The following is a 13,164-nucleotide window of genomic DNA, read 5'->3' as shown; positions in this document are numbered from 1 at the left end:
CCACAAGTCCTTTTTTGTGATGGGTTTTTTCGAGATAGGGTCTGGCAAACCATTTCCCTGGTTGGCTTCAAACGGGATCTCTGCCTCCTGAGTAGCTAGGATTACAGGCGTGAGCCACTAGCGGCAAGCCCCAGGAATGTCTTTTTAAATTAGACCTAAGTCTTGGCTTGCAAATCTGGTAACTCAGGATTTGGGTCCTGAAGTAACTATCCTGCTGAGGAGGAAGTGAGAAACAAGGATTACAGTCAGGAAGAGGAAAGGCAGAGGGCAGCCTCGACCTGCAGGGACGCCAGTGAGCACCGAGGGGCTCTTGGAGGAAGCCATCCTCCCAGGCACTCCACCTGCAGCCAGGCAAGGCACTCAGGGCACGGCAGATTTATTAAGACTGCAACTTTTATGTTTCACTAGAACTTTTTTTTTTTTGAGCTTGTTGGACGTGTCCCAGGCATGACATTTAACTGTGTTCTAAACTGGAGGAAGTTGGGAGTGATTTGAAGTTCTCTGAAAACTCACCTGGCTCTCAAGAATGAAGAAACCCGCCAGCTCGTTTAGCACAGATGAGGGAACATGGTGTATATTTACCTAACAATTGGGCTGCAGAGGCAGCAGAGCTACGTTCAGATCCTGACTCCACCTTATCCCAGCTGTGTGACTATCAGCAGAGTTCTCAACCTCTCTGAACCTTAATTTCCTGATCTACAGAATGTATATGCCCCTTGTGGGGTTGCAGTGAGAATCAGAGAGATGGCGAATGACGGACGTGAACCCAGCAAAGCTTAGCTGTGTTTACTAAATGCCATGATGATTAGCAGACCGTGAACTCCTTAAGGGGCAGACACCGTTTGTGAATGTAGGATTACTGTTTCCTCCTTCCCCAGAGTCTGCCGCACATTGTCCAGCCCAGGGCTTACGCATTTAGCTCTGATTCTCGTGGTGTTGGGCTCCATGCCTCCTTCCCTTGCTTTTGGGCTATTTTACAAGTCTGTAAACTGTAGATAACTGAAAACAAGGTCAACTAATTCTTGTCTGTGGACATGCAAATTCTGCCTCGCTGGGTTCCCTTGCCTCCTCCCTCGCTGTGTGACAGCAGCCAGTTTGTCCCCCACTGCACATCCGTGTCCACGCTGCCCTGACTGGTTGTAACATCTTACTCATTCCTTCGTTAGTAGTGAGTTAAATAAGATCTCTAGCCCATGCTCATTTTCTATCCGTATGACAGTCGTGATTTTACCTTTTTTGACAAGTGTCTTTTAACATTGCTGTCCCTTCTTCACCAAAACAGTGAGTTTCTGTAGAGCGCAGACACCTGGCCTGAGTCTCCCTCTGGGGTCAAAGGCTGTATGATGTCATTAGCGTTCATTTCTGGTTCATAGTAGAAAGAGAAAGCTTCCACACTCTTAGGGGTTCGGGGTTCGGATCCTGTGCCACCCAGTAAGAGACACGGGAAGGCGCTTCTCCCTGAGCTGTCTGCGGGTCTGTGAAATGGGCTGCCAGGGGCAGCTCCCCGAGTCACATCCCCTCGCCCCCTGCCTCGCCTTCTGCGCCCGGCGCCCCGGAGGCGCGGGGCAGTGGAAGGGCGGCCCCTTCCTAGGGGGCCGCCCCGGGGGTCTCGGGCTGCGCGCCGCCCGCGGGGAGCCGCGGGGCCTCTGGAGGGGGCGGGTTCTCTGGAGCCTGAAAGCCCGGAGCCGCCCAGGAATTTTGGCTCGGGCTGCGAGCATTTCCTCCCGGCCGGCGCGGCGCGATCCCGGGGAGGGCGGCCGAGGGCAGACGCGGCGCTGCGCTCCCCCTGCCCGCGCCATGCGGCCCCTGCTCTGCGCGCTGGCCGGGCTCGCCCTGCTCCGCGCCGCGGGCGCCGTGGCGGGTGAGTGGGGCCCTGGGACCCGGGGAGACCCGCGGGATGGCAGGGAAGAGACAGACAGACAGACACAGACGGAAGGAGGGAGGGAGGGAAGGAGGGGGAGAGAGAGAGAGATGCAGAAAAGGAAAGGAGAGAGATATGATCGTGAGAGGAAAGAGAAACAGAAAGATAGGAAAGCGCTGAGAAATAAAGACGGGAACAGAGAGGAAAAAGAGAGAGAGAGAGAGAGAAGAATAAAAAGAAGAGTCCGAGACAGAAAGGATTAGGAGATAGGAACGAAGACAGAAAGAAAAAGTTTGAGAGGCAAAAAAAAAGAAGAAAAAGAAGAACCAAGAAGGAAACAAAAAGGCACTGTAATGGCAAGAGGAAAGAGTGGGGGAGGCCATTGGGGAAAAGGGAAAGATTAGAGAGGGACCAAAAGGGAGGGACAGTGGAGTCACCCGCTGCCAAAGGATAGCAGAGGTCCAGTCCTCGGGGTGGGGCAGCTCCGGCCAACTGCATCCCAGGAGGTCTGCGCAGGCGCCTTCGCAGCTCTAGAAGGCATCCCAAAGAGCCAGTGACCCAGGCGGGGCCAGTACCGCTCTTGGAGAGACAGACAGGGAACCCCCACGGTTTCATCTGCCAGGTGGCCTGAGGGGTTCTGCGGTGAGGTGAAACCACCCTCCAGGTTTCCAGAGAGCTTCCCCAAGGGCCTGAGTTGCCTTGGATGGAAGTGGAGGGACATTAGGGAGATCACCTGGAGTCTCCACTAGCTGGGTTCCTTGCCTTTCACTGTCCCCTTTGCCCACCCCCTCCCCCTGCAGTCTTAATGCTGCCCCTTCACAGGTGAGTCTGTGAAGAAAGACAGTAACCCATGTCAAGTGACTTACTGAGCTACAGCCCAGGATACCCAACTATGTTCACTCCACCAGGCCAAGACTGCACTTTCCAGTTAACAAGCCACGTTCCCATTCACACAGGGAGTGGCTAGTGCTCATTCCCAGTTGTCCAAGTCTCACAGATGGTGCCAAGGTAGAGCCTACACCAAGTGCCCAGGCCTCCTGTCCCCTCAGTCAGACCCTTGCTCCCAGCCAGGTGGCAGTGCCTTGCACTAAGATGGAAGCCCCAAGTCCCTTTCAGGACCCAGGGAACTGAGGGGATTAGCACTCAGGGAAAGGATTCAGCCTGCCAAGATCCTGGGGATTCCCTTCCCTGGGAAAGTCACTTTCCATCTCAGAGCCTGTTTCCTGGTGTGTAAAGTGGGGAGAAGAAATTTGACCTTCAGGACTGGCTTCAGGCATTGGATGAGTACCCAGCAGGGCACACACACTACTTCTCTCAGACAACCCTATCCTTCCCCACTAGCCTCAGTTTCTCCACCTGGTAAGCATCATCAACAACTTCTCTACAAGGCTGCTGGGGAGTGGCTGGCACTCCGCCCACAGTGGATGGCTTCCCTTATCCATCTTTCCCTGACGCCCTCTTCCTGTTGCTGGCCCAGTCTCCAGAAGCAAAAATCAAAACTCCCAGTGTTACCCCCCTCCCCACAGAGGGAGAAGCTCCTCTGCCCACAAAGGGCTTTTTCTGCCCCTTTAGCCACAACTGGTATATACACTTTAATTCAAACCAGTTTTCAAACATTGCTTCTCTTTCTGCTTGCTTTCATTGCTATGGACTGAGAAGAAGAAAGCGTAAGTGTATTAGTGTGATTTCACATTGAATTCACACATTTTTGTTTATAGCCTTTTAGATTTTAGACACTATCCCATTGTTTTCCTTAACTTTTTTCTATTTGACACATAGTAATGGAACACATTTATAGGGTACAGAAGTTTTCCTTAACTTTTAATTATGAAAATGTTTGGATACAAAAATAGAACACAAGATAATAGTAAACAAAAACAGAATGTTATAATGTACCTATCAGCCCTGCTTGTTTGTTTTTTTGAGACAGGGACTCAGTTTGTCACCAGCCCAGCCTAGCCTCAAACTCTCCATCCTCCTGCCACAGTCTCTAAGAGTTCTGAGATTACAGATGTGCCCCACTACACCTGGCTAATCCTTCTTTAAGTATTCATTCATTTCATTTTATGTTTAATCCCACCTCTGCTCTCCTGACTAGATTATTTTAAAGGAAATTCCAAACTTCATATATTTTCACCTATAAATACTTCCTTGTGTATCTCTGAAAGATAGTACTCTTTTAGTAAACACAGCTATAACACTATTATCACACCCCAAAATGAAACATTCATTTAGTGTTCAAATGTCCTCGATTCTGTCATGTTTTATATTTCGTTTGTTGATCTAAGTAAGGTTAAATGCATTGCATTTGGTTGATGTCTTTTGTCTGCTTAAGAATCTAAGTTCTCTCTGCATTCCCTTTTTTTCTTGAAGTTTATTTGTTGAAGAAACTAGGTTTGCCCTGAATGGTTCCACATTTAGAGTTTGTTATTCTTATCACTTGGTATCATTCAAGTGTTCCTCTGCCCCTTGTATTTTCTATGAACTGATGGCTAAATCCAGAAGCTTGATCAATTACATTTGTCTTTGTAAGAATATCTTTTAGATAGTCTTTTATTATTTTAATTTGCATTTCTTGGATTCCTGGTGAGGTTGGATTTTTCTTCAAAGGTATATTGGTCATTTCTACAGATTCTTGTAAAGTGTTTTATACTTTCTCAATTGTGGTGTTGGAATTTTTTTCATACTGGTCTATAAAAACTTTATATATTGAGTGAAACAAATTGACTTGTGTTACCTGTAGACCTTCCTTAAGGCAGGGCTTCAGCTGGGTTCCTGTTTTGCTGTCAGAGGGACCCTATGCATCTAGTTCTTTTAACTAGTCTCACCCATGCCTCAGGTCCCAGTGGGGAAGCTGTCACTGTTTACCACCATTCCCGGTCCCCATGAGCATTTGCTTTCCATTGGGATTCTGCTTCCACTTTGGGTGAAAGAAGGAGATGCTGGAGTTGTGAAGAAGGTCATGGCATTTCTATAAAAATGGGTACGATGTGTAGCGTGGGCCACTGAAAGACACTTGGTGCAAGAGAAGCAAAGGGATCGATAGTATAGGTGCCCTTTGCCCGTATCTGCCCAATCCCTCATTTTACAAAGGAGATGGGACAAGTCCCGAGGTAGGAAGCCCTGAACCTACACAAAGTCACACCCCTGGGGTGGCACAGCAGAGGCAGTGTCAGGAAGTGTGACTCAAGTCCAGTTGCTATCACCTACCAGCTTGCAATCTTGGGCATATCACTCTATTTCTTTGATCTTTGGTTTTCCGATGTATAAAAAAGTTTTTTCTAAGGAAAAGGAATATAAGATACTGACCTCAAAATAGAGTTAAATGAGTTGATGCATGTAATGTAAGTACTCAACAAAAAGCTTGGCATGGTCACTGATCACAAATCAAGAGAAGGCTGGAATATACAGTATGGTTATGCCTGTTCTAAAAGCCAAGAAAGCCAGGATCAGCAGGTGAAATTGGCTAGCATCAGAGAATCCAGAGTCAGGTCAGGGCTGGGCCCCTGCATCCTTGTAGAAGAAGCCCCTCCCAAGGATCCTGGGACCCTTGCACCTTCTGACTCCCTGCATAGATTTAACTGTACAGCAGATGCCTCTCCATCTTCAGACCTGGTCAGACTGATCTAGAAAGAGCACCAGCTTCTCTGTGCACAGAGGAAGTCCTGGTCTGGGCTTCCCTGACTGATTTGCTCAGTGCCTCCATCTCCCTGAACCTTAGTCGCCTTACATGGTAAATGCCCCTGTGTGGCATTCTGGGGTTTGGGGGTATGATTTAGCTTATTACAATTCAGTGGTTTAAAAACTGTGGTGTACCAAGAGTGGAGTACTCTGGGTTCCTGTCCAGCCTCTGGGCAGAGCTGCCTGACAGCCTGACCACCAGCCAGTCCAGCTCTGAATAGGTACATGGGTGCGACTGACAGGGGCTCTTTGTTACAGCAGCCTAACTTGCATCCTAAGTAAAATACTAATTTAACCTGAAACTGAAAGCATGGGAAAGACATTGGCAAATTCTCTGTGATCCACAAGTTTAAATCCAGATCTAGAAATTTGTCAGAGAACAAGGGAGATAGGACATGTCCCTACTAAAACAAAACAAAACATTCCTCGGAATTCAAGGTCTCTTTTAGAGGCCTCCAGGGTCCCTCTCCTGTTTCAGCCAAGCACATATCGAAGTTCTTCGCACAATCATTTGAAACTAATGTTCTACTTTTTTTTTTAAATCAAAACCCACAAAACTTATGAATGAATCATAAGTATTGGATGTGGTAAAGTTTATTATCCTATCTCATTAAATGCGGTCAAATATCACCAACCTCCAAGTGGCCAGTGTTGCTGGTGAAAGCAGCACGTGGTTCTGATGATGAAGGCGGTAAAGCAGCACTTTTAACAATTGCCAGTGAGACAGTATTTCTCATCACCTGACACACAGAAATCACCTGAGTTGTGGGCCCCAGGTACAAAGGTCTCCCGGGAAGACCAGACTTCCTGCTTCAGAGACAGGACCTAGTGGCCAGGGCTCATTAGCACCTCCCATGGGCCTCTGCGCTCCACCCAGGAGCCTGATCTCACAATTTCACTAGCGCACGTTGCTCCTCAACCCATGGCCACCACATCAAGCTCCGAGGAGATCCATTTCTCAGTTGGGGAGAGAGAGAGAGAAAGAGAGAGAGAGCGAGATGGGAGGTACCCAGTTTTGCCTTGAAGTTTTTGCTCCAAGAAGCAACCTTTCCTTTACTTACCCCAGTTCTGAAATTGGAGCTGTTTTTCTCTATCTCCTTCTTCTTTGGTGGTAGTGGGGTTTGAATTCAGGGCTTTGCCCTTGCTAAGCAGGAGCTCTAGCACTTGAGTCACACCCCCAGCCTTTTTTCACTTTATTTTGTAGGCAGGCTCTCACCCAGCCTTAAATTGTGATCTTCCTACCTATGTCGTCCCTCAAAACCGGGATGACAGTCAGGCAACATCACTCCCAGCCTGATTGAGATGCTAACTTTTGGCCTTGACTGGCCTCAAACTGAGATCCTTCTCTTCTGAGTAATTGGGATTATAGGCATGAGTCACTACACTCAGCCTTATTTTTGCTTTTTGAGACAGAGTTTCACTAACTTTGCCTGAGTTGGTTACAATCTCCTGATCCTCCTGCCTCCACCTCCCAAGTGCTGGGATTACAGGCATGCACCTGGATGTTGAAGCTAATTTTTGAGGCCTCTGGACAGGCTTTAAAAGAGAGAGAAGTTCCCAGATGAGCTCTATCTGGGAGACAGAACCTCAGCGCAATCTATCCTCTTGACAGAGGAGGCTGCAGAGGCTCAGGGAGGCCAAGGTATTTTTTCAGTCTCACGTGATGAGTAGCTAAACCAGGCTGAGAATGGAGAGTGTTTTTGGCCAAAGCCCTAGCAATGGTGAGGCTTGCCATGGGGAGAAAGCAGTGAGCTGTGTCATTGTCGGAGCCCCACTCCAAGCCCTCTCTCATATGAGCCCCTCTGAGGCCTAGATGAGCTCATGGACAGTGAGTGTACAGAGCACAGCTCTGTCCAGATGTGAGGGATTATGGCTGAGCCGTGCAGAAAGCAACCTCAGCCCAGCCTCTTCCCTGGAGGCACTGTGGAGCCAAGCTAGATCTCATCACAAACACATAGGGAAGTGTTTGAGGCCAATGGAGAGGAGCCGATCCATGTTGGTGGAGACATTCACAGCTGGCAGATCCCCACTGGGCCACAGGGTCTTGGCAGAAGCAGCAGGAAGGGTGGAGGGGAAGAGTGGTTTAGGGGCTGATCAAGGGCGGGTGCTGCTCAGGGAAATGATGTCCAAAGGGCCCTGGGCAGAGCCTGCAGAGGGTGTGTGCGTGCACAGACTCACACTAGGACGGACACCCCTTCATAAGCAGCCTGCCCTGGGGGTGAGAACAGCATTTCCTACCTCCAAGTCTTCCTCTCTAGACCAATCCCCCCTTCAGCCGGGACAAGAGTCAAAAGTAGTCCTTCACAGGGGCCACCTCCAGACCTGCTCCTGCCTCTCCATGGCCTTCTCAGCTTGTGGCCCAGAATGGAGCACAGCCCTGCAGGTGGGGTCTCCCATGCTATTCTCTCCCTCTTTCTGAACATTCTTTGTCTATGCATTCAGCACATCATGGCTTCTGCTTTTTGCTAACACCACCATCAGACAACTGGCTTTTATTACGGAAAATTTAAACCGTACACTCAAAAATAGAAGGAATACTTGATTGAACGCACCACCATGTGCTCATCACCGCTTGGGCTTGGCCAGTCTTCTTTGCTCTGTGTACCCACTCGTGCCCCTTCCTTCTCCCCATGCCGGGCTTGGATTATTTTGAAGTAAATGCAAAGCATCGTGGCATTTCTGCAGTTGGCCTTTCAGTATGGACCTCTAAAAGACTCACTTTTATAAAGGTAGCCAACATACTATTATAACATCCTCCTCCCTCCCCGAATTCAACAGTCACACCATTGTCTTTGGAAGAGGGTTTTCTAAGTTCAGTGGAGGAAAATCATGAAAAGGAGACTTTTTAAAAACCAAATTGTTGCTGGGTGCAGGTTGTTCACACCTATAATCCTAGATACTCAGGAGGCAGAGATCAGGAGGATCACGGTTCAAAGAAGCCAGCCTGGGCAAATAGTTCGTGAAACCCTATCTCGAAAAACTCTTCACAAAAATGGGGCTGGTGGAGTAGATCAAGGTATAGGCCCTGAGTTCTAGCCCCAGTACTGCAAAAAATAAATAAATAAAATTAAAAAAAACAAATTGTTATTAATCAGCTTGCCATCACTGTAATGAAACACCTAAGGCAAGCATCTTACAAAGAGAAAAGTTTTATTTTGACTCATGGTTTTGGAAGTCCCGGTCCATGATCTACCAGCCCCATTTCCTTAGGTCACTTGTGATGCATGGTGGGAGCAAATGATAGAACAAAACCACTCACCCCATCAACCAGAAGAAAAGAAGACTGGGGTCCCACAATCCACTGTGTCCCCAGTCATCTAAGGACCTCCCTCTAGGACCCATTTCCTAAAGGTATACATTTCCTCCTAATAGTGCCACTCTGAGGACAGGGCCTTTTGCACATGGGCTCTTTTTAGGGGACACTCAAGATCCAAACCGTAGCAACTGGTGCTTCCAGAACTCCTCACTGCTGCCAGCTCATTCTGTATGATTGTCCTACACAGCCCGCCCCCCCCACCCCCCTTGGTCTCTACAACCCCTTTTTAAGTCCTCTCTACTCACATCTCCTGCACTGATAAACTGATCCTCAGAGGGGAAAAAAAATGGCTGAATTTCCACAGTGGAAATACTCTCTCCATGGCTACCATTTTAATGGCTGTTTTTAACAACCCGCTAAAACTTGAGTAACTAGCATTCCTCCCTACATGAATTTTCAGCAGCTGATACCCTTTTTCTTTGGAATAAATAGAGGTGGGAACTCATTTTTGGCCCTCTAAAAAGTTTGCCCTCACTCATTTTTTGCTACATTCCCTCTCTCCTCCTTCCAGGTGATTCCTCCTCTCCCTTTTGGATTCCAGGGCTTCCCATCTCTTCAGGAAATGTGTTTCTTCAGTTCTGTCTCCTTCCTGTGCTCCAGGCAATAAACATGGCTGTGCAATGCTTAAGAAAACACAACTGACAACAGTACCCACTTCTGTAGGCCTGGTGAGCAGATCCCCCTTCCTTCATGGCCAAGTTTCATGAAAAAGTTTTCCAGAATCCAGGCATCCACCCATGACCTTGCCTTCCCTTTTCATGCCACTGCAATCTACACACAGCTTGTCCTCTGCCACTCAAGACGGAAGTGCTGGGTGGCATGGGGCAGTGACTTTTCCACTGCTCTCTGTCCTAGTTCTTCCTGGTCGAGCTAGCCCTAGGCCATGGTGACCTCCTGGTCCTCTGTAGGATCTGTAAAGCTCTTCGTCTCTCTTCACCTTTGGGACAACAGTCTGCTTCCTGAGGGTCAGCATTCTCCAAGGATCCATGCAACTCTGATGCCTGCAACAGCTCAGTCACTAACGATGTAAAACGTGCTCAGCACAAGGGCTCTGTGACCTATGGTGTGAGAGCTGGTGGTGCTAGTGCTGGAATTAAAGACCCTCTGGTGCCAAAAACAGACATGAGAGACAGAGAAAAATCTTGACAAGGCAATTTCTTTTGATCAAAAGGGTGCAAGCCTGTACTCACTCCAGCTGAGCAGACACGGGAGCACAAAATGGCTGGCAGTGTCTTCTTCTTATATCCCTGATGCAGTTGTACCTGGCCCTCACCTGGGATTTGTCCAGGTCAAAGGTTCACAATCTTCCTCGATTGGCTAAAATGGTTTAGGGGATGGGTTAGGGCATGTAATTTGGAGGGCAATTTTTGCCGGCAATGGGGCTGTACAAGAATCTGGAAGAAGAAATAGAAACCCTTTAAACAATGCAAGTCACCTAAGATGGCGACCTGAGGAATTTTAAGTAATCTAAGAGGGTGACATATACTTTGATAGAAAAGATCATTTTTCTTCCACTAGGAAGAACCTAGGTTGGGAGGAAGATGAGAATCAAGAGTTGAGTAGGCTGCATTTCCAATCTTGACTTTGGACATGGCATCTCTCTCTTCTGTGTCTGTCTTCCCATGGAAACTGGGGATAACAATGGGTTGCTGGGGTAGTTACAGAGTTAGCACACTTGCCTTGTACGCCACATGGAGTGTGGTGGCACTCGTTAATGCCAGCTCAGACTAACTCGTCTGTGTCAATGCTGCTGCTAAAACATCCCCATTTTCTTCTGTTTCTCCTGATATTATCTGTGCTTATCACTCCTCATCAGCCTCCAAAGACACTTCCTCCAATTCATTCTCTGTATTTAAATATTCAAAACACTTCCTTCAAAAAAACGTTGCAGGGCTGGAGGTGTGGCTCAAGTGGTAGAGCTCCTGCCTTGCAAGTGCAAGGCCTTGAGTTCAAACCCCAGTACCACCACCAAAAAAAAAAACACGTTGCAATTGCATATCAAGGCCTTGGGATAAAGGTCTACCCTTTGGCTTTAGTTCTAGGATGGATCTCCCCAGTCTCCCATACACCTGGTACTTTCCAGTCACTGTAAACCCCTGAAGGGTTGGTCCAAGGAGCCTGGTCACTTTATGCCTCTCTTCACCTCTTTGAGTATGCTGCTCTCCCTGGGCAAAATCTCTCCCAATCCAGGCACTGCCTTCTTGACAAAGGCCACCTTGGTCTGGAGGTGATTGTGGCCACAGAGACAGGGGAATGGCTAGGGTGGTCATAGTTACTGGGTGTCACCTAAGCATCCTCTGCTCACCTGTGTGGCTGTTTTCAGGACCTACTTCATTTAAGCCCAGTGTTTTACAGGACTCTCCTGTGTCACAGGACACCCAAGGGCCCCACAGTGACAGGACTTGTTTTCCCACAGCTCCTGAGCAGCCCCTCAGCCCCTCCCAAGGAGAACCAGCTTGGAGCACAGGCTGTGACAGGCTCGTGGCTATACAAGGCCGGTTAGACATCATGGAAGAGGTAATAAGGGGGTGTATGGATGCAGGGGAGGGGGGAAGAGGACATGCAGCTTTAGGACACCTGTCAGTCTAATGTGCAGACACAGCCTTGTTTTGGAATGTCAGGAAATCCAGGTGTCCTGTCCTCTGGCCACTGCTTCAAACATCTAGCCTAACTGGGTTGTTCAGCTGATTAGCTCCTTACACCCTCTGCCTCCCCTGGGGCCTTCCTTACACACAGTCTGACGTCTCCCCATACTGAGGAAAGGTGGAGGTGTGTAGGAAAGTTCTATCTTCTTAGTCACGAACCCTTAATTGAAATTTAGCATTCTTGTTCATACTAAACAGTACAGTGACTTTGCCCTCAACACAAATCCAGATTTTACCCCATTATAGTTACAAATATCTCAGCATGTCATTTATACTATGTCAGAGTGGCAGTAATTAGATCATGTTATTCAGTGAATTAATAAATACATCTATTGTATCAAATTTTTAACACTCAACACTTAAAGATAGTTGGTGCCCTTGTTGATCATATTTAATTTTTTTTGCACTTAAAGCATTTTTCTGTGAAGACGTCTGTGGGTTTCATCAGACCACCAACAGGGTCTATGGCACAAAACCACTCTTAACGTCCCCTATGAAAATTTCCAAATTCCAAACCTGTTATTTAGCAGAGATGCCACCAGGGGGCAGGGCAGCAAAAGAAATGTGTAGGACCTGGATCCTACAGCACCCAGTTCTCTCCTCACTGCACTCCACTGGATGGAGTGCCCACAAAGCACTCATAGGATGGGGTCCACAAAGCAGAAGTTGGCTGTGTTCATGTATCCCCCCTTCCTCCCAGATGGTGGAAAAGACAGTGGAACACCTGGAGGTGGAAGTCAAAGGCCTACTGGGCCTGCTGGAGGAACTGGCCTGGAATCTGCCCCCAGGGCCCTTCAGCCCTGCCCCTGACCTTCCTGGAGATGGTAAGCAGCTCAGTCAGCAGAGAGGAGACCCTGGGCCTCTATTACCTGGGACACAAGTGTACCCTGCACATGCAGGGGGCCACCCTGTGCATCCAAGGGACCAAGTGGGCAGATCCGCCCACCTTGCACACACAGGGCAGCGGTAGCAGCTGCACCACCCTGAGAAGCCACTGTCTTCCTCCTCCATCCTCTTTCAATCTCCCTTCTGAGGGTTCACTGCTGTTCCAGCCCCCTTGCCCTGGGCATCCCACTGATGGGCAGTGGCACAGTTATCACCTGCTCCCTTCTTGAGCCCTGGGTTCCCTGACAGAGGACTGGAAGCATTGGGGAGGAAGCTGCTGGGCACCAAGAGGATGAGGGGACCCTTCTGCGCCCCCTGCTGCTCACTGAGGGGCACACCTCTCTTTCAGATCACTTCTGACGGCCAGAGCCCAGGAACTGGATGTAATGCACCTGCGGACTGCACCCCTCTAGGAACCAAGCCATCTCTTCTCACCCTCCTTCCCCTCCTTTGTGTGAAATAAAAGCTACTACTTTGGTCCCATGTCTGGTGATAGTGACATCTATAACCACAGCCCCTTCTCCTACCCCATCCCCTAAGGCCTGCATCCCACTCTAGGATCAGACCTAGGGCCCCCTGTCAGGCTGTGCTTCAGCCCTTGTTATTTATTAGAGACGAGACAGGGCAGGGTTTGGTCCAAGAGGCGAGGTACCTGAGACCAGGACCACAGTGGGACACAGCACAAGGCTCTTTAAATTAGTCTTGCTACTCAAACCGTGGCCACAAAAGAACAGAGCTCCGCGAGAAATCTTGTCAGAAAAGCAGGATCTTGGGTC

The 13,164-nt window shown here is 48.7% G+C and overlaps 1 protein-coding gene across 2 annotated transcripts; it reads left to right on the top strand.

The window, feature by feature from the left end:
* The first annotated feature begins 1,624 nt into the window (after positions 1 to 1,624).
* Positions 1,625 to 12,871, top strand: Plac9 (placenta associated 9). Of its 2 annotated transcripts, XR_012449770.1 has the most exons (5): positions 1,625 to 1,861; positions 7,801 to 7,925; positions 9,370 to 9,526; positions 11,275 to 11,375; positions 12,204 to 12,240. XR_012449770.1 is itself a non-coding variant. In XM_074079298.1 (4 exons), the coding sequence occupies exons 1-4, from the start codon at positions 1,798 to 1,800 to the stop codon at positions 12,746 to 12,748; spliced, it is 300 nt and encodes a 99-aa protein (XP_073935399.1). In that variant the 5' UTR covers positions 1,728 to 1,797; the 3' UTR covers positions 12,749 to 12,871. The 2 variants fall into 2 exon arrangements, 1 of the variants encoding a protein (XP_073935399.1); XM_074079298.1 differs by lacking the exons at positions 7,801 to 7,925; positions 9,370 to 9,526 and adding an exon at positions 12,738 to 12,871 and having other exon boundaries at positions 1,728 to 1,861; positions 12,204 to 12,327.
* The last annotated feature ends 293 nt before the right edge of the window (positions 12,872 to 13,164 follow it).

Source organism: Castor canadensis, chromosome 7 (genome assembly GCF_047511655.1).
Source record: "Castor canadensis chromosome 7, mCasCan1.hap1v2, whole genome shotgun sequence".
Lineage (NCBI taxonomy): Eukaryota > Metazoa > Chordata > Mammalia > Rodentia > Castoridae > Castor > Castor canadensis.
This window is presented reverse-complemented; position numbering and strand designations above follow the sequence as displayed.

Coding starts and splice junctions, on each gene's coding strand:
- Plac9 (XM_074079298.1), top strand. CDS start 1,798: ATGCGGCCCCTGCTCTGCGCGCTGGCCGGGCTCGCCCTGCTCCGCGCC. Junction 1,862..11,274: donor CGCCGCGGGCGCCGTGGCGG/GTGAGTGGGGCC, acceptor GTTTTCCCACAG/CTCCTGAGCAGCCCCTCAGC. Junction 11,376..12,203: donor GGTTAGACATCATGGAAGAG/GTAATAAGGGGG, acceptor CCTTCCTCCCAG/ATGGTGGAAAAGACAGTGGA.